The following is a 22,342-nucleotide window of genomic DNA, read 5'->3' on the forward strand; positions in this document are numbered from 1 at the left end:
AGGGTGCGAACTATTTACTAACCTTTATAGCATCAAGCTCCATAATTTGGAATCACGTTTACCAAACTCTCAAGTTTTAAAATCACTTCTGAAAATAAAAAACTTCCACAAATTAAAATTAAGCACATGTTACATACACATCTATGTACATACTAAATTAAACCTTGAAACACCTTAAAAGCAAGCCTCTTTATATGAACTTATACAAGCTCAAACAAACAAGAAACCACGCATTCTCAACAAATAATATCTACTTACAAGCATACTACTCCGGCCACATTTATAAGCAAAAGTCAAGTTTTCAGATTCATTAAACAACTGATGTATCTATATAGTCCAGATACATCAATATAGGCCAGATACATCAGTTATTCGATTAATCTAAAAAGTGAATTTTCGGTTATAAAATATCGCTGGAGGGAGTATTAATATCAATATATCAATGCAATAGAAACATGTTGAGCTCAAAACTAACATAACAGAACTCATTGTGACATTTCAACAAACACCTTGTGTGCAATCTTCAAGCCTATACCAAAAGAGTAATTACTCTAAACTCATCAAATTTTCGATTTATAGGATGTTGATAGGTTCAAATTGGGAAATCCAAGAAGCTTTCATTACCTTAATCAATCAAATTGCTTTGAATTGGATGCATTGGATGATTCTAAGGAGTATCTTGCAACTAGAAGAGCGATGGATGTTGTTGGAATCAGCAATGATGAACAGGTACATTTTCATAATTAATTAAATAGTTATTCTATTAAATAAATTATCCTTTTTCATTCATTGTTACAAGAATTTCTCTTATCATCAGGAAGCTATATTTCGAACAGTAGCCGCTGTACTTCATTTAGGAAATATTGAATTTGTTAAAGCAATGGATGAAGGGACGGATTCCTCTAAACCTAAGGACGATAAATCTTATTTCCATTTGAAAACTGCAGCTGAACTTTTGATGTAAGTTAATTTGTTGTATCCTATGAACGTACATTGTTATCATATTCGATACTGACACGTCGACACTGATAATAATTTGAAAAAATAACATAATTCATTGTAACCATAAGTGTCGGTGCCGTGTCAGTGTCAGACGACACTGAGATGTGTCCGACACAGGACAGGCCTAATCTGACGAGTGTCCATGCTTCATAGATCATGACACTGACACGTGTGAGACACGCTTTTGATCATAAATATTTGTGGTACAGAGATTGTATCTCAAGTTTGATCAGTGAGAAGCAATTTTGGTTCCATAATCAATTCTAAGTTGAAGCAACTATTTGTAGCTTTCACATTGAAGTTGAATTGATTCTAACTTTTTGCAATTTTGATCTAAACTATTCAAACAACATGAATTGATAAAAATCACTTTTATAAGAATGCATCTAAACATAAGTCACTTAACATTCAACTCACTTTTAATCAAAGTCAATTTTACAAAATCGGCTCATTGAAAATCAAGTTTCACCACCGCAAACTAAAGGCACACTAATATTCAAGTTTGTGATCTTGATATTTATTTTTTTATGGTAGGTGTGATGAAAAGTCCCTTGAAGATTCATTTTGCAAACGAGTTATGGTGACTCGTGGTGATACGATAACAAAATGTCTTGATCCAGACTCTGCAGCTCTAAGTAGAGATGCATTGGCTAAAATAGTTTATTCAAGACTTTTTGACTGGTAATTCATGTGAAGTTTATGAAAAATGTAAATTAGTTTATATATTGTTATAAAAATTCATTTTAATTTGCATTGGCTAATCTAATTCAATTGATGAAAACATTTGTTGATCCAGGATTGTGGACAAGATTAACAACTCTATTGGTCAAGATGCAAATTCAAAGAGCTTAATTGGCGTTCTAGATATATACGGATTTGAGAGTTTCAAGACAAACAGGTTCTTAACCACCCTTTTGCCTAGTTTTTATATCGAAATTTCATGAAAAGGTTTATGAGATGGATTCTTAAAGTATTTTGGTTTTTCATATGAACTGGACTATAGTATTTAAACACAAGTTGTAATCTGTAAACCCTAAACTTGAATAAGAGAAAGGTACTACTGCCACTCTGAAGTCAGAGACGTAGGCACAATTGGCCAAACTCTGATCAAATCTCGCGTGTTGTTTTTCCCTTTTTCGTATCTGCTTACTTTTTGAACCAGGATTGTTGTTCCAACAGTTACTAACTTTTCGAACTCTACTATGTAACATTTCACGTTCCTGATCAGTTTCGAGCAATTTTGTATCAACTTGACAAATGAGAAGTTACAGCAACATTTCAACCAGGTCTGATTCTTTTACTATCTACATCTTTGTAGAATACCATTATATGGTAAACAATTTCTAAACATTTCATTATTTCATTATGCAGCATGTCTTCAAAATGGAGCAAGAGGAATATACAAAGGAGGAGATTGATTGGAGTTATATCGAGTTCGTTGATAATCAAGATGTTCTTGATCTTATTGAGAAGGTGCAACTTACCCTATCATGCATTTTTTCATTTTAGGAAAGTTATCAGTTTGCCATATCATTGTACTATAATAAATTATCACATTACATTTTAGTGATGCCCTTTTTTCTCGAAACTATGATCCATACAAATACTCTTAGCATCATATAAATACAAAATATAAGTAAATTGCTAGCTTGTACATATAACTTCATGTATGTTTGAACTCTATAATATAACTTCACCTGTTATTTTCTATCTTTCATTTCTAATTGATCTTTGTTTATACCTTCAGAAACCTGGTGGTGTTATTGCTCTTCTCGATGAGGCCTGGTATGTATTAAATGATAATGATTCAATTATATATGGAATGGCTTGTGTATTAAGTAAAGTGACGTCAGCACGTGCATTTATTTACTTTGAGCAATAACATTCTTTTATAGTCATTCTTTTATATATGGTCCTGCTTATTCTTTGTAGTATGTTTCCAAGATCAACGCACGAAACATTTGCTGAAAAGCTATATCAAACACTTAGTAGCAATAAACGCTTCAGCAAGCCAAAGTTGTCGCGAACTGGTTTCACAATCAATCACTATGCCGGTGATGTAAGTGAACTGTGTTTTATTTTACACAGTTATCAACCATCAAATATGAAGTTAAAAAGCTTAGTATATATGATGATTTTCAATTTCAGGTCACTTATCAAACCGACCTATTCCTTGATAAAAACAAAGACTATGTTGTTCCTGAGCATGCTGCGCTGCTCAGTGCTTCCAATTGCCCTTTTGTTTCAGGACTTTTCCCACCTTTACCTGAGGAAACTATGAAATCAACGAAATTCTCATCCATAGCCACTCAGTTTAAGGTCTCTTTTATTTGGACATGTACATAATTTCAAATTATAAGTCTTGTATATAACTATTGATCTTTTTTATTCTCAATGTTTGTGTTATGAAGCAACAACTGCAATCTTTGCTTGAAACATTGAATGCCACTGAGCCACACTACATTCGTTGCGTAAAGCCAAATAATCTTCTTAAACCAGGGATATTCGAGAACAACGATGTGTTGCAGCAGCTTCGATGTGGAGTGAGTTAAATGCCGTTTTAGCCTTGTTCTCTAATATGACGAGAGTCTTGTTGTGAAGTGACTTTAAACTTTGTGGATGCCATGTACAGGGTGTAATGGAGGCAATTAGGATAAGTTGTGCTGGATATCCAACTAGAAAGACGTTCGATGAATTTGTTCAGCGGTTTACTATATTGGACCCTAAGGGGTTAAAATCATGGTATTTTTATCCCCTTTCTTTGTTTTCTTTTTTGGTCATATAGATGAATGTAATTCTGCGATATTTGAAAACAGTTTATAATAACTTTTGAAGTTATGAGATTTTAGATAAAAAGAGAAGAAAACTAATCAAAGCATGAACATCTTTTATACTAGCTTGATAGTAACTTGATTTAAAAGTAATATAAGACTCGAAATCCTAAATAAATAGGTAAGTTTGAAGAAAAATCATAATAATATCTAAGTACTATAATATAATATAAAGGTATTAGCATTATAAGATATTTTCTAATATTCTAACTGTAACTATATCTATCTGCAGCCCTGATGAGATGACTGCTTGCAAGATGCTTCTAGATAAAGCAAATCTTAAAGGTTATCAGGTACTAATTCATCTCATCCTGGAATTTATGTTAATCTCATTTATAGCATTTTTTTTCTAGCCGGTGGCATGAATCTTAGATGATGATGCTAATGCTAACTTCTTTCTAACATGTTTTGTATGAAAATATAGATTCAAATAAAATGTTGTTTGGATTATTTTATTTTTTTACTTTTTCATTGATTTAAGTAACACCACAATACTAATAGTGTTTACTCTTATGTACTAGTATGATTGTTAGATATGAGATTCTTAAAAAGAAAGTAAAAACACTCTTGCTGAACTTCTGATTGTTACAGGTTGGAAAGACAAAAGTGTTTTTGAGGGCAGGTCAAATGGCAGAACTAGATGCATGCCGTGCTGAGGTCCTAGGAAGATCTGCAATCGTTATTCAGAAAAAAGCTCGCACGTATATTTGTGAGAAAAAGTACAAATTAATGCGATTCTCTGCCACACAAGTACAAAGGGCTGTTAGAGGTATCAACTATGTGAATCCTTTATATGACTGTTTATAGTTGTTCACTACTGTGTATCAATAATTTGATTATACATTTTCTAAATCATTTAGTTATACATATGTTATGAATTTAACATAGGACAACTTGCAAGACTTTGTTACGAACGCATGAGAAGAGAGGCTGCCTCTTTGATAATTCAGAAACAATGCCGCATGTATCTTTCGAGAAGTGCTTATAAAACTACCTATGCTAGAGCTATTTGTATTCAAACCGGCATGCGAGGGATGGCTGCTAGAAATGAACTTAGATTCAGGAGGCGGACAAAAGCTGCAATTAAAATTCAGGTATGATAGGTCGGCATTTTCTTCACAATTAAAGAGGACTACAATCTTCCATTTTATTCACCCGTTTTGCTAATTAGATGTCTCAATGAAAATTTGAGCATTTTGTTTCCCTTCCTTAATAAGCTTCATTATTTATAGAAGCCACAATATATTCATGTCATATGATATTTGGTGAATTGTTGTGCATAAAGTATGCTTATATTAATGATATTTTTTCCAATCATAGGGTCGATACAGATGTCATCGAGCTCGGACTTATTACAAAAGGCTAAAGAGAGCAACAATTGCAGTACAATGTTCGTGGAGGCGAACAAGAGCACGACGAGAACTTCGGAAGCTTAGAATGGTATTTCCTCTTCTCCTCTTGTTTACTTTTCTTAATGCTTCCTACATAAACATGCTTCTGGCTTTTTCTTTATTTCAGAAGTAACTAATGTTCTTGAGCTTTTTTAATTTTTAGTTTAGATATTAAAGGTGTTACTTGTAGCGAATGTTAGTATTATTTGACTTTTTTCCCTTTCAAGTTTTGGAAAAATTCCTTATATCATTACTAATGTTCTGCTTGATTTTAGATAGAATAATTCTTTTAAAATTCAATTTTCATAACATCTCGTGCAGTAGACCAGTTAAACTAACTAATAACGAAATGTATGTGTGAAAATGGTTTCACGAAAAGTGTTATTTTTTCGCTTCAATTTGCAGTGCAATATGTTTCGTAAATGTAAATTTTATCATCTTCTGTTGTTTGTTTTCATTCTTCAAAATATTTAAATTTTAAATTTCTGCAGGCTGCTAAGGAATCCAAGGCCCTAGAAGCCGCGAAACAAAATCTAGAAAAGCAAGTTGAGGAACTAATTTCGACTCTAGAATCAGAGAAGAGAATGAGGGTAATTGATCTATTCTTAGTAAATGAAAATGCTTAAGTATGAAATTCAGTTCCTCAAGTATAATAGTGCCAATTTGGTTCTTTTACCTCTAAAAGTATTGTTTTGATTGTATTATTTTACTGACATTCTAACTGTTTTGGTTGATTGTGATATTGAGGAAGCCAAGACACAGGAAAATGAAAAATTACAACATGCTTTGGAAGAGATGGAGATTCGGTTCGAAGAAACTAAAACAAAACTCACTCAGGAATTCGAAGAAACTAAAACGAAACTCACTCAGGAATGTGAGGCTGCGAAGAAAGTAGCTGAGCAAACACCAACTATACATGAAAATGAAAATAATGTTGCTGACAGCGAATTGATAAATAAGCTTACTGCAGAGAATGAAAAACTCAAGGTAAGCATTACAAAGAAAGTTTTCGAACATGTATGGCTCTGGCTGTGTCAGAATTTCGATTGCCTGTTTTCAATAATCCCACACATTAACGCAGTTAGCACACCGGTGGCTGTTAGTCGAGATCAGACAGTCCAAATTTCAAGCTCTCTTTTAGATTTTTTTAAAAAAAAAAAAAGAAATTGGCATCAAGTCCAGTCTCAATCCAACAGTCACAGATGTGCCGACTATGTGTCTGATTGTGACTACAAGCTCAAGCTGTTCCATATTATGCAAAACTTTTGTTACTTTTGGTGCATTGCAGGAGCTTGTTAATTCAATGGAAAAGAAAACTAAACTGGAGATTCCTGATAATCTTACTGACAATGAAGTGATTAATAAGCTTGCTGAAGAAAATGGACAACTCAAGGTATGCATTACATAAAATGTTTGGAAAATTTATCATTTATGCATCGATATGTGGCATATTATGCAAAATTATTGTTACTTCTGGTGCTTTGCAGGACCTTGTTAATTCAATGGAAAAGAAAACTAAACTGGAGCTTCCTGATAATGTTACTGACAATGAAGCGATTAATAAGCTTACTGAAGAAAATGAAAAACTCAAGGTAAGCATTACATAAAATGTTTGGAAAAGTTATCATTTATGCATCGAGATGTGTCACGGTAGCCAAAATAATTGTTACTTTCGGTGCTTTACAGGAGCTTGTTAGTTCATTGGAAGAGAAAACTAAAGACCAGATTCCTGCCCATTTTACTGAGAATGAAGTGATTAGTAAGCTTACAGAAGATAAAGAACATCTTAAGGTATAAATCATGTCAAGTGTTTGAAATTTACTTTTCTTGGTTTGTATAATATCGGTAATTATTATCACTTCTGACACTTTTCAGGATCAGGTTAAATCATTGGAACAGAAAGTTGATGAGACAGAGAAGAAATATGAAGAATGTAGCCGGCAAAGCGAGGACCGCATGAATCAAATTATAGAGACAGAATCAAAGATGATTGAGCTAAAGACAAAATTGCAGAAGTTCGTATAACAGCTTTTGAGTATGCTATTGCAAGATTGCATTAAAATGCATATTTTTAATTGGTTTTGTATATTATCATTGTTACAACAGGCTTGAAGAAAAATTTTCTGATTTGGAATCTGAGAATCAAATTTTTCGGAAGCAAGCGCTGTTGAGTTCAACATCTCAGAGAATGACTGACAAAGTAGCCGCAATTCCGGTAAATATAAAAACATTGTTTCTTAAAAGGCTGTTGATACTCTTATCTTACTATTCATAACTTCCACAACTTACTTTTGATTGATATTTTTTTAATTATCCTCAATTATATTATTATTCATTTTTTAATTGAGACTTTCATTAATTTCTTTTTTTCCTCTTGCTACTACAGCCTTTGGAAAATGGTCAACAGGTAATAAATAAATTATATAATTTTTTGTATTTATCAACAGAAGAAAAAAAAAGTTTTCGCCTATTCTTTTGTCATGGTTTTGAAGAAAAGTTTATTTTCTACAGGCACCAGTAAAAACACTTAATTCAACAGAAACTGTGAGGAGATCTCATATGGAGAGACATCAAGTATTCTCTAGCAGAACAATTCTTATTTTCAATATATTTAACTCACATTTTTATATACTTTATCCTTTTGTTGCTTTGTTTGTGTGTAGGAAAGTGTAGAGCTTCTTTTCAAATGTGTGACAAAAGATCTTGGATTCTGTGAAGGGAAACCTGTTGCAGCATTTACCCTTTATAACTGTTTACTACATTGGAAATCGTTTGAAGCAGAAAAGACAAGTATATTTGATCGTCTTATTCAGCTTATTGGTTCTGCAATAGAGGTAACTTGCTGTTTACTCAAACTATTTTTCATCCTTGTTAGAGATCAAAGTATATCAACATTGTGTCCTTAGATTCTCTGTGCTCACTTTCATAAGGTCTTACATGGTATTACATGCAACATTTTTTCAGGATCAGGATAATAACAATTGTATGGCTTATTGGCTCTCGAATACATCTGCTTTGTTTTTCCACCTGCAACGATGTCTAAGAGTACCAGCACGAAAACCACCCACTCCAACAGGGTTTTTCGGGAGGATGACACAGGTGCTAAGTTTAATTATACTATGTATTTTTGGTAACTTATACCTATCTGATTATACTATGTAATTTTTGTGTCAGCTTAAAAGGGATAAAATATGTTTTCCTTTAACAGTATTAATCATAATTCATGCATTCGATATTAATTGGATGCCTTAAACTCATGTGTGATTATTGTTGAAAAAAATATGGTATGGTGTCCATCATAATAATACTAATTAATGATGTTTGCCTCAAATTGTAATCAATGATTACAGTTACATATAATGACATTAAACTCAAATATGAAATACAATGTTGTTTCTCAGGGTTTCCGCTCATCCAATAGTCTTTCCGGTGGTGCATTTGATGTAGTGCAACAAGTTGATGCAAAGTATCCAGCTTTGCTGTTCAAGCAACAACTTGCAGCTTATGTAGAAAAGATATATGGAATTGTTCGAGAAAATATGAAGAAAGAATTCTCCCCTCTGCTTTCTTCTTGCATCAAGGTATGATAGCAATGTGGAGCAAAATATATGCTAGTAATAGTAACCATAGGTTGAGTTATGATACTTTTTCTTAGCTGTACTGTCATACTTCATGCTCTAATTTGGTTTATATTTTACCAATAATTTTGTCGTCATGTTTATGAAATTCAAAGTAATTAACTTCCAAGAGGTGAGCATCGCAATGAGGTGATATAGAATATAAGGGTAAAAACCACATATCTGGTTGAACTTGAACACTTTTAGATTTTCATGGTTGGCTACATATGTCTCCTGCATCTATGTCTTGTTGACTGTGTTAGTTTTATTACTCGTTACGCTTATTCCACTTACATCTTATTTTATGATTTCAGGATCCCAAAGACAGCAACAGCCAACCAACTGGTTCATGGCATGACATTACTGAATGCCTTAATAAATTTCTCAATGTTTTGAAAGAAAATTATGTATGTGAAAGTTTGATAATGCATTGGACCAGTATCATTACATCCTTTTCTTTGTTATAAAGTTATAGAGCAAACCCTTTTTCTTTGTGTTTTGTCTCAGGTGCCTCCCGTTCTAATTCAAAAGGTATTTAATCAGACTTTTCAATACATCAACGCAGAAATCTTTAACAGGTAAGTGCTTTGTTTCATTTGTTCTCTTTTATGCGAAAATTTTTACTTTAAGCATCAAGGTTGACTTGTGAGTTGGGAATTATATATTTCTCCAGCCTTATATTGCATAAAGAATGTTGCACACTCAACAATGGAGAATACGTAAAATCAGGGTTAGCTGAACTAGAACAATGGTGTAATGAAGTAACCGAAGAGGTATATAATATCTTCACACTTTTCTAACTTGCATAAGTGTAATGAACTCAAATGCATTATGTGAAACAATGATTTAGTTTTTATTTAACAAATAACTGTTTTTGTTGCAGTATGCTGGCACATCTTTGGATGAACTCAACCATTCAAAACAAGCAGTTAGATTCATGGTATGCCTATCACTTCTTCTGTAAACTATTATTCTTTATAGATAGATATCATACCATGATCAGTGATGTTCCTATTATTTTTTTGTTCGGCTTTTTTTCGTCATATTTTTCTTTCTCCGTTGGTGTCTCACTCTGGATCAATGTTTTAAAAAATCGAACTGAATATCGAACTGGCAAGACATCCTAATCATGTTCAACTGTTTTAAACCGCTCAATTTGAGACAAAACCGCAGTCAAACCATTCAAATAAACAAATCGTACACAGTGTCAGTTCACGATTAAATCAGTTGAATTGTCTGACTCGGTTCAGATTTTAAAGTATTGATCTGGATACGATAAAGAGTTTGGTCTAAGAAAGTCTTCACCATAATGACACGTGGCTGAATTTCCACACTTCTGTTTTTCATATTTTTTTCTCAAGATCCGCACAAGAGCACGAAATCTTAATTATCCTCGAGCACGTGTTTCTTTCTCATCTTAATTTGGTTGCAATTATTTCTCCAGGTTTCTGAAAAGAAGGATGAACTATCCTATGATGATCTTACAAATGACATCTGCCCTGTAAGTATTTTCCTCTAACGAGGAAAGATTCGCATCTTGAATACATTAACCTGTTACATTCAATATACTATACATAACAAGTTTGTATAATGTTTCTCTAACATCTACATATGCTGAATTCAGGTGCTGAGTTCTCAACAGCTTTATAGAATATGTACACTATTCTTGGATGAAAATGACAATACCAAAAGTGTATCAAGTGATGTAAGTTGCAGAAATAATAAAAGCAAAAATCAAAATCTCTTTTTCCTCTGAATATTTAATTATTTTATTATATATTTTGCAGGTCACTACTAGATTAAAGCTTCTAATGACAGATGATGTAGCTGATGATGACAAATCCTTCTTATTAGAAGACAATTCAAGGTAAACTTCGTGTCATACATATAAATGCATACACAATACATAACCTTCAACGCAAGTGTCACATGTGGTCTGCGATGAACCGATACTGAAAAATCGTTCAAAGCTTTTACGACACCCAACATCACCACCTTTAACTAAAAGTTTTAGAGTCTTCCACTTTCTTATGGCCGAGACAGCGACTTGTTCAACAAAAACATGAGAGAACATATACAATTCGAGTTTTTAGACATTAATATCCGTTTTCCTTTTCGTTTTGCCAAAACTACACCGATTTGGTTAGTGTCTCAGATGTGAGGACAGGTAATACCATGAGTTCTAATTATGGAGAGTGACATCGGTCGTTAGAATTTTGAACAATTTTCAAGCATCAGCCCACGTAGACCATACGAGACACTTCCATATCCTAGAATCCACCTTATTTTAATTGCTAACTGAAATTTTCATCTTTCATTGTTTTGAAATGCAGTGTTCCTATTATTGTTGAAGAGATTTCTCATACAAATATAGATAAGACAGTTCCAAAAATAAAACCACCTGCAGAACTACTTGAGAGTGCAAACTTCCAATTTTTACATGATTATAGTTAATCATAATTCAGCTGATTAATCACCATGATGTAAATCCACACACTCCCTATGTTTTTTTCTTCTTTATTTTTCAGTGGCATCCATATTTATATTGGTTATATGATAGCAAAAGGGCAGGGTAGGTTTCATAATTCTTTGTTTAATATTTTATTTTGACCTCTAATTTCATTAGATTATCTTATATGGATGTTCACTTGGGGCACAAATTTTTTGTATTAGTAAGAGGGAACAAAAGTAACATTTGTAAAAAAATGATAGGAATTGATCCCATAGATTGTTGTTGATGCTATGGTGAAAATTGGCCATGTATGTAATGGCATTATCCTTTGTAATATTACCTTTTAAGGTTTTTCAATTATTATTCCAATTCCAATGTATTGATGCTATCCATAAGTTCATTGAATCATATAATGCTAAAAATAAGATATTTTGAGACATAGTTTGTTAAAATTTAAATCAAAGAGAGCTGTAAAAAAAAATCAGTGATGAGATATGATAAATGAACAAAACAACTAGAATTTTTTTTTGTTTTTTTTGAGTAAGGAAGCTAAAAGAAAGATATTAATTAGTGCATGTATATCTTATTATTTCTTTTATAATACACCATAAACAAATGTTGTAAAAAAATGTATAATTGACAAATTGTACCCTTAAAATACCAAAACGATTGTTAAAGTAACACTCCTGTCCTCTGCAGCCAGTTACACCTGTCGACTCAACAATGATTTCTTTAATGTATATATTCATGCATGTATAGACTCACATAACAATCATCTGCACATGGTTCATGCAAATTCAAAGAACCGTCATTTCACACATATTATCTGCGGTGATGCACATAATATATATCTGCCTCAAAATATAAGAAACTTTATAAACTTTAGCACATGAGATTAATTAAGAAATATAATGAATTTTATGTTTTTTACATTATTTTTCGATAATTTAGAGGTATTTATGCAACCATAAAATAAAACAAGTCATATGAATGTGAGGTAAAATTTGATTAAAAGCTAGTTATAAATACTACATATAAATCTACTTATATAATTTATTCTTATTGGTTGTTGGGTAAATGGCCTAAAATTATTGATCTGTATACAAGCCATTGAATTTATCTAAGGCTTCATTGATGCGGTTTAACTACTGTGATACTTCATTCACCATTAGTTTCTCATAACCATTCATCTTATATTGACAATCTATGTGATGTGACTCTACATCATTCACCATTAGTATCTCATAACCATTCATCTTATATTGGCAACCCATGTGATGTGACTCTACAGTCCACTAATCATGCAATTTCACGCGGTAATAATTTAGGTTGTTGATTTGTGATTGGACAGTCTAAATTACTTACAAGGAATTATCTCAATGGTCTATTTAGATCTGACGATTGAGAACTGTAATTGTGTTTTTTTTATAAGCAAATTGTTATTATATTACAAATGTTAGTTTTTCTTCTTACCAAAACTTGAACTCTGGACTTCCAACTCCATATCTCTTAACTCAACTAGCTTAACCAGTTGAGCTACCTATCCCACCCCAGAACTGTAATTGTGTGACGCAGTTACATTAGAAAATCGAATTCCGACTATATGTTCGATAAATCTCAAAGGGAGTGAGAATTCAAGGGTACAATTTCAAACATCATATCTTTTGCTTAAACATTATATTGATTACAATGACACTTAAATTTCTATAAGCATCAATGATCATGTAATGTGTCCCTAAAATTACCATAGATACTTAATAGTTAATACACCATTCACAAATCTTTTAAACATTGAATCATGAAAACACTCTTCTTTCTCCCTGCACAAATGTAAACTCGTGCAATAATAATTTTATGTAAACTCATTAAGTATCTATGGTAATTTCAGGGACTTGTTAGTAGCTTTTTAATTTGTTGTATCTAATGGTTAAGGATTCATTTCTTGACTAATTGTTATCACCTCCATAACACTGTTTCCAAATCACTTCACTAATAAAACGCAAAGCAGCATGCATGCATGCATTTGTAATTGGCACACATGATCAAGGTTTTAAATTGCGGTCCGTATCCGCAATTGCGGCCGCAATAGTTGATGCGGTAGCCTCCGCATTTGCATCACACCATAATTGCGGTGTGATCTTAATTCACGTGTACGGCCACATCGTAACCGCATCAGAAGTCGAATCAGAAGTTTTTGGCGATGTTCGTTCAAATTTTCTCACCAAAAAATAAAATTTATGAACTTCAAATTCTAATTTGTGTCAAATCTAATGAAAATCTTACTTTTAACAATATCTCAATAGTGTATTTTAAGAATATTCAAATTAGTGTTTATGGAATAAACTAAGACTATGCAATGGTAGATAATGTAGTTACATAGTAGTTTTATTTTATATAGCTTGTGAAATTTCAAAATGATTTCACGCCGCGCGTTACAGCAAGCGCAATGGACATATTCGCAACAACGGCGGCAACCGTTACCGCATCGACGACCGCAACTGCAATTTAAAACCTTGCACATGATGATCTTTGTTGCAGCCATTCCAAGGATCAGATTAATTGCTATCAAAGAATCAGACTCTTAATTACATTGAATACTATATGTTTATGCATGAAACTGATCCCATTTTAGCAGAGAAAGCAGCAAGGAAACCACCATGACACAGTTCTGTAACACTCCTGTCCTCCGCAGCCAGTTACACCTGTCAACTCAACAATGATTTTTTTAATGTATATATTCATGCATGTATAGACTCACATAACAATCATCTGCACATGGTTCATGCAAATTCAAAGAACTGTCATTTTCATTATTCAATCAAAATTAAAACAACTCTCATTCATCTGCATTTTCTTCCTCAAATTATTAACAAAAGGTTATTCAAAGAAGGAGAGAAATATTGTTTTAGTTACAAGTTACTATTTTAGCTGAAAGTGAAGGTTATTCGAAGAAGGAAAGAAATATTTTTTTACAAATGTTGTAAAAAGAGTATAATTGACAAATCGTACCCTTAAAATACCAAAATAATTGTTAAATAGAAATATTAAATCCGCAGTCAAATAACACTTAAAAGGAACGGAAGAAATATTAATCTTTATTATAGCCAATGTGCTTATTTAATAGTATAGCTTTTTTTAAAAAAATAATAATTTTTAATATAAATTTTTTAAAATATCAATTCGATCAAACCAAACCAACACATTTTTTATTGGATTGGTTTGAATTTCTTAAGAAAAAAATTGTCAAAATTGAACCAAATCAAATAGACTATTATTATTATTATTATTATTATTATTATTATTATTATTATTATTATTATTATTATTATTATTATTATTATTATTATTATGTTTGTGATTAATAGACTATTTATTACTACTATGTTCCTTAAGTGTCTTTTTAGAATACTAATCTGCAAAGCATAGCCGGTTAATTTTGATGTTTCATATTGAAAGTGATCAATCATCTTGCATTACGTGTATTTCCGATTTACAAAAATTGCATAAATAGTGGACTATAGACTATAGAGTCACATCACATGGGTTGCCATAAGATAATTGGTTATGAGATACTAATGGTGAATGAAACATCACAGCAGGTGAAATGCATCAATGAAGCCATCAGATCAATCCAATGGCTCTTATATTAATTGGATTAAATAATGTTTCGTATATGGTTAAATTATCACATCTACATGATGTTATTTACATTGATGTTTGATATATGAGATGCCTTACGATTCAGCTCACATCAATTGATCAATTGATGTTAGATGTTATCATTTCACACATATTATTTGCGATGACGCACATAATATATATATCTGCCTCAAAATATAAGAAACTTTAGAAACTTTAGCACATGAGATTAATTAAGAAATATAATGAATTTTATTTTTTAACATTATTTCTCGATAATTTAAATGTATTTATGCAACCATCAAATAAAACAAGTCATATGAATGTGAGGTAAAATTTGAATAAAAGCTAGTTATAAATTTACTTATATAATTTATTCTTATTGGTTGTTGGGTTATTGTCCTAAAATTATTGATCCGTATATGAGCCATTGAATTTATCTAAGGCTTCATTGATGTAGTTCAGCTGCTGTGATGCTTCATTCACCATTAGTTTCTCATAATCATTCATCTTATATTGACAACCTATGTGATGTGACTCTACATCATTCACCATTAGTATCTCATAACCATTCATCTTATATTGGCAACTCATGTGATGTGACTCTACAGTCCAATATTCATGCAGTTTCACGAGGTAATAATTCAGGTTGTTGATTTGTGATTGGACAGTCTAAATTACTTACATGGAATTATCTCAATGGTCTATTTAGATATGACGATTGAGAACTGTAATTGTATTTTTTTTAAAAGCAAATTGTTAGTATATTACAAATGTTAGTTTTTCTTCTTGTCAAGACTTGAACTCCGGTCCTCCAACTCCTTATCTCTTAACTCAACTAGCTTAACCAGTTGAGCTACCCATCCCACTCCAGAACTGTAATTGTGTGACGTAGTTACATTAGAAAATCGAATTCCAACTATATCTCCGATAAATCTCAAGGGAGTGAGAATTTAAGGGTACAATTTCAAACATCATATCTTTTGCTTACAATGACACTTAAATTTTTATAAGCATCAATGATCATGTAGTGTGTCCCTAAAATTACCATAGATACTTAATAGTTAATACACCATTCACAAATTTTTTAAACATTGAATCATGAAAACACTCTTCTTTCTCCCTGCACAAATGTAAACTCGTGCAATAAATAATTTTATGTAAACCCATTAAGTATCTATGGTAATTTCAGGGACTTGTTAGTAGCTTTTTAATTTGTTGTACCTAATGTTTAAGCATTCATTTCATGACTGATTGCTATCACCTCCATAACACTGTTTCCAAATCACTTCACTAATAAAACGCAAAGCAGCATGCATGCATGCATTTGTAATTGGCACACGTGATCAAGGTTTTAAATTGCGGTTCGTATCCGCAATTGCGGCCGAATATTGTTGATGTGGTAGCCTCCGCATCTGCATCGCACCGCAATTGCGGTGTGATCTTAATTCACGTGTACGGCCGCATCGTAACCGCATCAGAAGAGCCGCATCAGAAGTTTTTGGCGATGTTCGTTCAAATTTTCTCACCAAGAAATAAAATTTATGAACTGTAAATTCTAATTTATGTCAAATCTAATGAAAAATCTTACTTTTAACAATATCTCAATAGTGTATTTTAAGAATATTCAAATTAGTGTTTATGGAATAAACTAAGACTATGCAATGGTAGATAGTGTAGTTACATAGTAGTTTTATTTTATATAGCTTGTGAAATTTCAAAATGATTTCACGCCGCGCGTTACAACAAGCGCAATGGACATATTCGCAACAACGGCGGCAACCGTTACCGCATCGACGACCGCAACTGCAATTTAAAACCTTGCACATGATGATCTTTGTTGCAGCCATTCCAAGGATCAGATTAATTGCTATCAAAGAATCAGACTCTTAATTACATTGAATACTATATGTTTATGCATGAAACTGATCCCATTTTAGCAGAGAAAGCAGCAAGGAAACCACCATGACACAGTTCTGTAACACTCCTGTCCTCCGCAGCCAGTTACACCTGTCAACTCAACAATGATTTTTTTAATGTATATATTCATGCATGTATAGACTCACATAACAATCATCTGCACATGGTTCATGCAAATTCAAAGAACTGTCATTTTCATTATTCAATCAAAATTAAAACAACTCTCATTCATCTGCATTTTCTTCCTCAAATTATTAACAAAAGGTTATTCAAAGAAGGAGAGAAATATTGTTTTAGTTACAAGTTACTATTTTAGCTGAAAGTGAAGGTTATTCGAAGAAGGAAAGAAATATTTTTTTACAAATGTTGTAAAAAGAGTATAATTGACAAATCGTACCCTTAAAATACCAAAATAATTGTTAAATAGAAATATTAAATCCGCAGTCAAATAACACTTAAAAGGAACGGAAGAAATATTAATCTTTATTATAGCCAATGTGCTTATTTAATAGTATAGCTTTTTTTAAAAAAATAATAATTTTTAATATAAATTTTTTAAAATATCAATTCGATCAAACCAAACCAACACATTTTTTATTGGATTGGTTTGAATTTCTTAAGAAAAAAATTGTCAAAATTGAACCAAATCAAATAGACTATTATTATTATTATTATTATTATTATTATTATTATTATTATTATTATTATTATTATGTTTGTGATTAATAGACTATTTATTACTACTATGTTCCTTAAGTGTCTTTTTAGAATACTAATCTGCAAAGCATAGCCGGTTAATTTTGATGTTTCATATTGAAAGTGATCAATCATCTTGCATTACGTGTATTTCCGATTTACAAAAATTGCATAAATAGTGGACTATAGACTATAGAGTCACATCACATGGGTTGCCATAAGATAATTGGTTATGAGATACTAATGGTGAATGAAACATCACAGCAGGTGAAATGCATCAATGAAGCCATCAGATCAATCCAATGGCTCTTATATTAATTGGATTAAATAATGTTTCGTATATGGTTAAATTATCACATCTACATGATGTTATTTACATTGATGTTTGATATATGAGATGCCTTACGATTCAGCTCACATCAATTGATCAATTGATGTTAGATGTTATCATTTCACACATATTATTTGCGATGACGCACATAATATATATATCTGCCTCAAAATATAAGAAACTTTAGAAACTTTAGCACATGAGATTAATTAAGAAATATAATGAATTTTATTTTTTAACATTATTTCTCGATAATTTAAATGTATTTATGCAACCATCAAATAAAACAAGTCATATGAATGTGAGGTAAAATTTGAATAAAAGCTAGTTATAAATTTACTTATATAATTTATTCTTATTGGTTGTTGGGTTATTGTCCTAAAATTATTGATCCGTATATGAGCCATTGAATTTATCTAAGGCTTCATTGATGTAGTTCAGCTGCTGTGATGCTTCATTCACCATTAGTTTCTCATAATCATTCATCTTATATTGACAACCTATGTGATGTGACTCTACATCATTCACCATTAGTATCTCATAACCATTCATCTTATATTGGCAACTCATGTGATGTGACTCTACAGTCCAATATTCATGCAGTTTCACGAGGTAATAATTCAGGTTGTTGATTTGTGATTGGACAGTCTAAATTACTTACATGGAATTATCTCAATGGTCTATTTAGATATGACGATTGAGAACTGTAATTGTATTTTTTTTAAAAGCAAATTGTTAGTATATTACAAATGTTAGTTTTTCTTCTTGTCAAGACTTGAACTCCGGTCCTCCAACTCCTTATCTCTTAACTCAACTAGCTTAACCAGTTGAGCTACCCATCCCACTCCAGAACTGTAATTGTGTGACGTAGTTACATTAGAAAATCGAATTCCAACTATATCTCCGATAAATCTCAAGGGAGTGAGAATTTAAGGGTACAATTTCAAACATCATATCTTTTGCTTACAATGACACTTAAATTTTTATAAGCATCAATGATCATGTAGTGTGTCCCTAAAATTACCATAGATACTTAATAGTTAATACACCATTCACAAATTTTTTAAACATTGAATCATGAAAACACTCTTCTTTCTCCCTGCACAAATGTAAACTCGTGCAATAAATAATTTTATGTAAACCCATTAAGTATCTATGGTAATTTCAGGGACTTGTTAGTAGCTTTTTAATTTGTTGTACCTAATGTTTAAGCATTCATTTCATGACTGATTGCTATCACCTCCATAACACTGTTTCCAAATCACTTCACTAATAAAACGCAAAGCAGCATGCATGCATGCATTTGTAATTGGCACACGTGATCAAGGTTTTAAATTGCGGTTCGTATCCGCAATTGCGGCCGAATATTGTTGATGTGGTAGCCTCCGCATCTGCATCGCACCGCAATTGCGGTGTGATCTTAATTCACGTGTACGGCCGCATCGTAACCGCATCAGAAGAGCCGCATCAGAAGTTTTTGGCGATGTTCGTTCAAATTTTCTCACCAAGAAATAAAATTTATGAACTGTAAATTCTAATTTATGTCAAATCTAATGAAAAATCTTACTTTTAACAATATCTCAATAGTGTATTTTAAGAATATTCAAATTAGTGTTTATGGAATAAACTAAGACTATGCAATGGTAGATAGTGTAGTTACATAGTAGTTTTATTTTATATAGCTTGTGAAATTTCAAAATGATTTCACGCCGCGCGTTACAACAAGCGCAATGGACATATTCGCAACAACGGCGGCAACCGTTACCGCATCGACGACCGCAACTGCAATTTAAAACCTTGCACATGATGATCTTTGTTGCAGCCATTCCAAGGATCAGATTAATTGCTATCAAAGAATCAGACTCTTAATTACATTGAATACTATATGTTTATGCATGAAACTGATCCCATTTTAGCAGAGAAAGCAGCAAGGAAACCACCATGACACAGTTCTGTAACACTCCTGTCCTCCGCAGCCAGTTACACCTGTCAACTCAACAATGATTTTTTTAATGTATATATTCATGCATGTATAGACTCACATAACAATCATCTGCACATGGTTCATGCAAATTCAAAGAACTGTCATTTTCATTATTCAATCAAAATTAAAACAACTCTCATTCATCTGCATTTTCTTCCTCAAATTATTAACAAAAGGTTATTCAAAGAAGGAGAGAAATATTGTTTTAGTTACAAGTTACTATTTTAGCTGAAAGTGAAGGTTATTCGAAGAAGGAAAGAAATATTTTTTTACAAATGTTGTAAAAAGAGTATAATTGACAAATCGTACCCTTAAAATACCAAAATAATTGTTAAATAGAAATATTAAATCCGCAGTCAAATAACACTTAAAAGGAACGGAAGAAATATTAATCTTTATTATAGCCAATGTGCTTATTTAATAGTATAGCTTTTTTTAAAAAAATAATAATTTTTAATATAAATTTTTTAAAATATCAATTCGATCAAACCAAACCAACACATTTTTTATTGGATTGGTTTGAATTTCTTAAGAAAAAAATTGTCAAAATTGAACCAAATCAAATAGACTATTATTATTATTATTATTATTATTATTATTATTATTATTATTATTATTATTATTATTATTATTATTATTATGTTTGTGATTAATAGACTATTTATTACTACTATGTTCCTTAAGTGTCTTTTTAGAATACTAATCTGCAAAGCATAGCCGGTTAATTTTGATGTTTCATATTGAAAGTGATCAATCATCTTGCATTACGTGTATTTCCGATTTACAAAAATTGCATAAATAGTGGACTATAGACTATAGAGTCACATCACATGGGTTGCCATAAGATAAATGGTTATGAGATACTAATGGTGAATGAAACATCACAGCAGGTGAAATGCATCAATGAAGCCATCAGATCAATCCAATGGCTCTTATATTAATTGGATTAAATAATGTTTCGTATATGGTTAAATTATCACATCTACATGATGTTATTTACATTGATGTTTGATATATGAGATGCCTTACGATTCAGCTCACATCAATTGATCAATTGATGTTAGATGTTATCATTTCACACATATTATTTGCGATGACGCACATAATATATATATCTGCCTCAAAATATAAGAAACTTTAGAAACTTTAGCACATGAGATTAATTAAGAAATATAATGAATTTTATTTTTTAACATTATTTCTCGATAATTTAAATGTATTTATGCAACCATCAAATAAAACAAGTCATATGAATGTGAGGTAAAATTTGAATAAAAGCTAGTTATAAATTTACTTATATAATTTATTCTTATTGGTTGTTGGGTTATTGTCCTAAAATTATTGATCCGTATATGAGCCATTGAATTTATCTAAGGCTTCATTGATGTAGTTCAGCTGCTGTGATGCTTCATTCACCATTAGTTTCTCATAATCATTCATCTTATATTGACAACCTATGTGATGTGACTCTACATCATTCACCATTAGTATCTCATAACCATTCATCTTATATTGGCAACTCATGTGATGTGACTCTACAGTCCAATATTCATGCAGTTTCACGAGGTAATAATTCAGGTTGTTGATTTGTGATTGGACAGTCTAAATTACTTACATGGAATTATCTCAATGGTCTATTTAGATATGACGATTGAGAACTGTAATTGTATTTTTTTTAAAAGCAAATTGTTAGTATATTACAAATGTTAGTTTTTCTTCTTGTCAAGACTTGAACTCCGGTCCTCCAACTCCTTATCTCTTAACTCAACTAGCTTAACCAGTTGAGCTACCCATCCCACTCCAGAACTGTAATTGTGTGACGTAGTTACATTAGAAAATCGAATTCCAACTATATCTCCGATAAATCTCAAGGGAGTGAGAATTTAAGGGTACAATTTCAAACATCATATCTTTTGCTTACAATGACACTTAAATTTTTATAAGCATCAATGATCATGTAGTGTGTCCCTAAAATTACCATAGATACTTAATAGTTAATACACCATTCACAAATTTTTTAAACATTGAATCATGAAAACACTCTTCTTTCTCCCTGCACAAATGTAAACTCGTGCAATAAATAATTTTATGTAAACCCATTAAGTATCTATGGTAATTTCAGGGACTTGTTAGTAGCTTTTTAATTTGTTGTACCTAATGTTTAAGCATTCATTTCATGACTGATTGCTATCACCTCCATAACACTGTTTCCAAATCACTTCACTAATAAAACGCAAAGCAGCATGCATGCATGCATTTGTAATTGGCACACGTGATCAAGGTTTTAAATTGCGGTTCGTATCCGCAATTGCGGCCGAATATTGTTGATGTGGTAGCCTCCGCATCTGCATCGCACCGCAATTGCGGTGTGATCTTAATTCACGTGTACGGCCGCATCGTAACCGCATCAGAAGAGCCGCATCAGAAGTTTTTGGCGATGTTCGTTCAAATTTTCTCACCAAGAAATAAAATTTATGAA

The 22,342-nt window shown here is 31.8% G+C and overlaps 1 protein-coding gene across 1 annotated transcript; it reads left to right on the top strand.

Moving 5' to 3' along the window:
- Window positions 1-169: 169 nt before the first annotated feature.
- LOC123883556 (myosin-7-like) lies at window positions 170-11,654 on the top strand. Its single transcript, XM_045932402.1, has 35 exons — window positions 170-729; window positions 818-960; window positions 1,537-1,683; window positions 1,799-1,900; window positions 2,231-2,288; window positions 2,374-2,475; window positions 2,750-2,787; window positions 2,935-3,061; window positions 3,151-3,321; window positions 3,414-3,545; window positions 3,635-3,744; window positions 4,066-4,126; window positions 4,425-4,602; window positions 4,722-4,927; window positions 5,154-5,273; window positions 5,716-5,814; window positions 5,972-6,211; window positions 6,513-6,617; window positions 6,712-6,816; window positions 6,911-7,015; window positions 7,100-7,239; window positions 7,331-7,439; window positions 7,611-7,631; window positions 7,736-7,798; window positions 7,888-8,058; window positions 8,189-8,323; window positions 8,626-8,805; window positions 9,156-9,248; window positions 9,349-9,419; window positions 9,515-9,614; window positions 9,725-9,781; window positions 10,286-10,342; window positions 10,466-10,546; window positions 10,629-10,708; window positions 11,175-11,654. The coding sequence occupies exons 1-35, from the start codon at window positions 697-699 to the stop codon at window positions 11,293-11,295; spliced, it is 3,861 nt and encodes a 1,286-aa protein (XP_045788358.1). The 5' UTR covers window positions 170-696; the 3' UTR covers window positions 11,296-11,654.
- The last annotated feature ends 10,688 nt before the right edge of the window (window positions 11,655-22,342 follow it).

The sequence above is a fragment of the Trifolium pratense genome, linkage group LG1 (assembly GCF_020283565.1).
Source record: "Trifolium pratense cultivar HEN17-A07 linkage group LG1, ARS_RC_1.1, whole genome shotgun sequence".
In the NCBI taxonomy this organism is placed as follows: domain Eukaryota; kingdom Viridiplantae; phylum Streptophyta; class Magnoliopsida; order Fabales; family Fabaceae; genus Trifolium; species Trifolium pratense.